The 2,175-nt window shown below is 33.1% G+C and overlaps 1 protein-coding gene across 3 annotated transcripts in view; it reads right to left on the reverse strand.

The window, feature by feature from the left end:
• LOC106868853 (serine/threonine-protein kinase DCLK2) overlaps positions 1-2,175 on the reverse strand; it is a 200,615-nt gene that overhangs the window by 65,980 nt on the left and 132,460 nt on the right. For all 3 annotated transcript variants that reach the window (XM_014914296.2, XM_052973788.1, XM_014914295.2), the window contains one exon: positions 867-924. In XM_014914296.2, the coding sequence (XP_014769782.1) occupies positions 867-924 (58 nt within the window). The remainder of the gene's footprint in view (positions 1-866; positions 925-2,175) is intronic.

Here is a 2,175-nt window from a genome sequence, read left to right on the forward strand (position 1 = left end):
TTAATAAATATTTTGAACATTCATGATATTTCTAAAGTTTTTATTGTTGTATTTGCTTGTCTTTTTACCGTACCTTTTAGACACTTTAGAGACTGAATACTATAAATTCATTTATTGATTCTTGAAGGAATTGAACACACATATTGTATCTTGCGTTGGACATATGGTATTATTCCTGTGGTTTTCCACCCTTATGTATCTATTTTTACTATAAGATGAATTCTAGCCCATGCTGAGCACTTCAACTCTAGCCCGTCTTTATGTATTGTTATATTAACAATACATAATTATACAAAAATTACAGTATATATATATATATATATATATGTATGTATATATATTTACATATATCTTTTATTTTCTTTCTTTTATTGTTTTCTGGTTTCAGCCAGAGGCTTAGGCCATGCTGGAGCACCACCATTCAGTGTTTGGTTTTCTTTTCTGTACTGTTTCTGGTGAAACAGCAAGTTAGATGGAACTGCTCTTCTTTTTGTCTCCTTCCACAACGTGGCTTCATCTGGACTCTCAGATAAATAATTTGTCCAGAGGTTCTTTGAAGACTTCCACAACTACACTTCACAAATCTCTGAGGCTGTTTGGCTGAATGTTAAATAATTGTGAGCCCTTAAAACCCAAACTGTTACAGTACTGGGTCCTTATTTGAGATAGAGAAGATAAGATCTTTGGTATTATGCTGTGCTGTCCAGTTCAGTGATTGCTTTAGTTTTCAATTCCAAACATGGGAGCTAGACCTTCCAGAGTCTTTGTACATCACATCCAGAATCAGATGTATATCACTGCATATGTAGTTATATGGTAGCCATATGGTATTAAATGTGGAAACAGGGAGAGGTCCATGTACTTACATTTCCTAAACACTTTGTCTTGTCAATTATTTTCAGGGCATATCTTGTATTTGTTGATCTTTAAAAATAGATACACATCAAAAATTTATTGGAAAAACAGGTGAAAATTATTTTAGAATTATAATTACATGGAAATAAAGTTTACAAAACTGAAATTTAAATGAAATTCGTTCATTTTATTTAAAACTGGTTGGTTGATAAGAAAGAACCAAAAAAAAAAACAAAAAAAAACAACACAAAACCCTGTAATTTTGAGAAAGGAAGAAAATGAGATAATTTAAAGGAAAGAAGTGACAGAGAAAGATTACCGGGCAACAAGAAGTGGGAGCAAATATATAACGAAACAAGGTAAAAAAATGGATAGGCAAATGAAAAATAAAAAAATAAAACCCAAAAGAAAAGAGCAAAAATTAGTTAAATGCAGACTGTGAATATATTAGATTGATACTCAGAGGAAGTTTTAGATGGAAAACTATGAGTGGAAATGATATTTCAAGTATGGCTCTTTGTTGGACAGAAGGAAAAGTCCAGAGAGGAGGAAAAGGAAGAAATGTGCAGATGGTGTTGAGAAAAGCATGTGTGTTCATACATGGCCAACCAATAACTGAATGGAAGTTGGAGACAAGTTGACAAATGAACAAATCTTTATAAATATACATGCATACATATGCATGCATGCATACATGCATGCATGTACACATAGATATATGCAAACATACATACATACATACATGCATACATACGTACATACATACATACATACATACATATGTACATACATACATACATACATACATACATACATACATACATACATAACCAATGCAGATTTTGTGGAGATAACAGCGAAGATATCACCCACATTATAAGCAGTTGTCCAAAAATGTCATCACAGTATTATCTACCAATGGGACATGGAGTAGCTAGGACACTCAATAATGAGAGCTGAAAAGATAACCCCCAAGGACAAAGAAATAAGACCTGATATAACGATTTGGGATGGAGAAGAAAAACTGTGCACAGTTGGAGAAATTAGTTGCCCAACAGATGTTAACATAAAGCTGAAGATCAGTGAAAAGGAGAACACTTATGCTGAACTATTGAGAAACCTGCAGTTACTCTATCCAGATTACAAGTTCAGGTTTATACCTGTAATTATTGGGACACTGGGATATGTAAAACACTGCCTAAATACCAATCTTGAGAAATTAGGCTTCTCAAAACCAGAAAGGAGAAAGCTGATTCGAAGACAACAGATCCAATCCATCACTGGAACTGTAAAAATCTGTAAAACTTTCCAGAAGTTTAT

Source organism: Octopus bimaculoides, chromosome 16 (assembly GCF_001194135.2).
Source record: "Octopus bimaculoides isolate UCB-OBI-ISO-001 chromosome 16, ASM119413v2, whole genome shotgun sequence".
Classification (NCBI taxonomy): domain Eukaryota; kingdom Metazoa; phylum Mollusca; class Cephalopoda; order Octopoda; family Octopodidae; genus Octopus; species Octopus bimaculoides.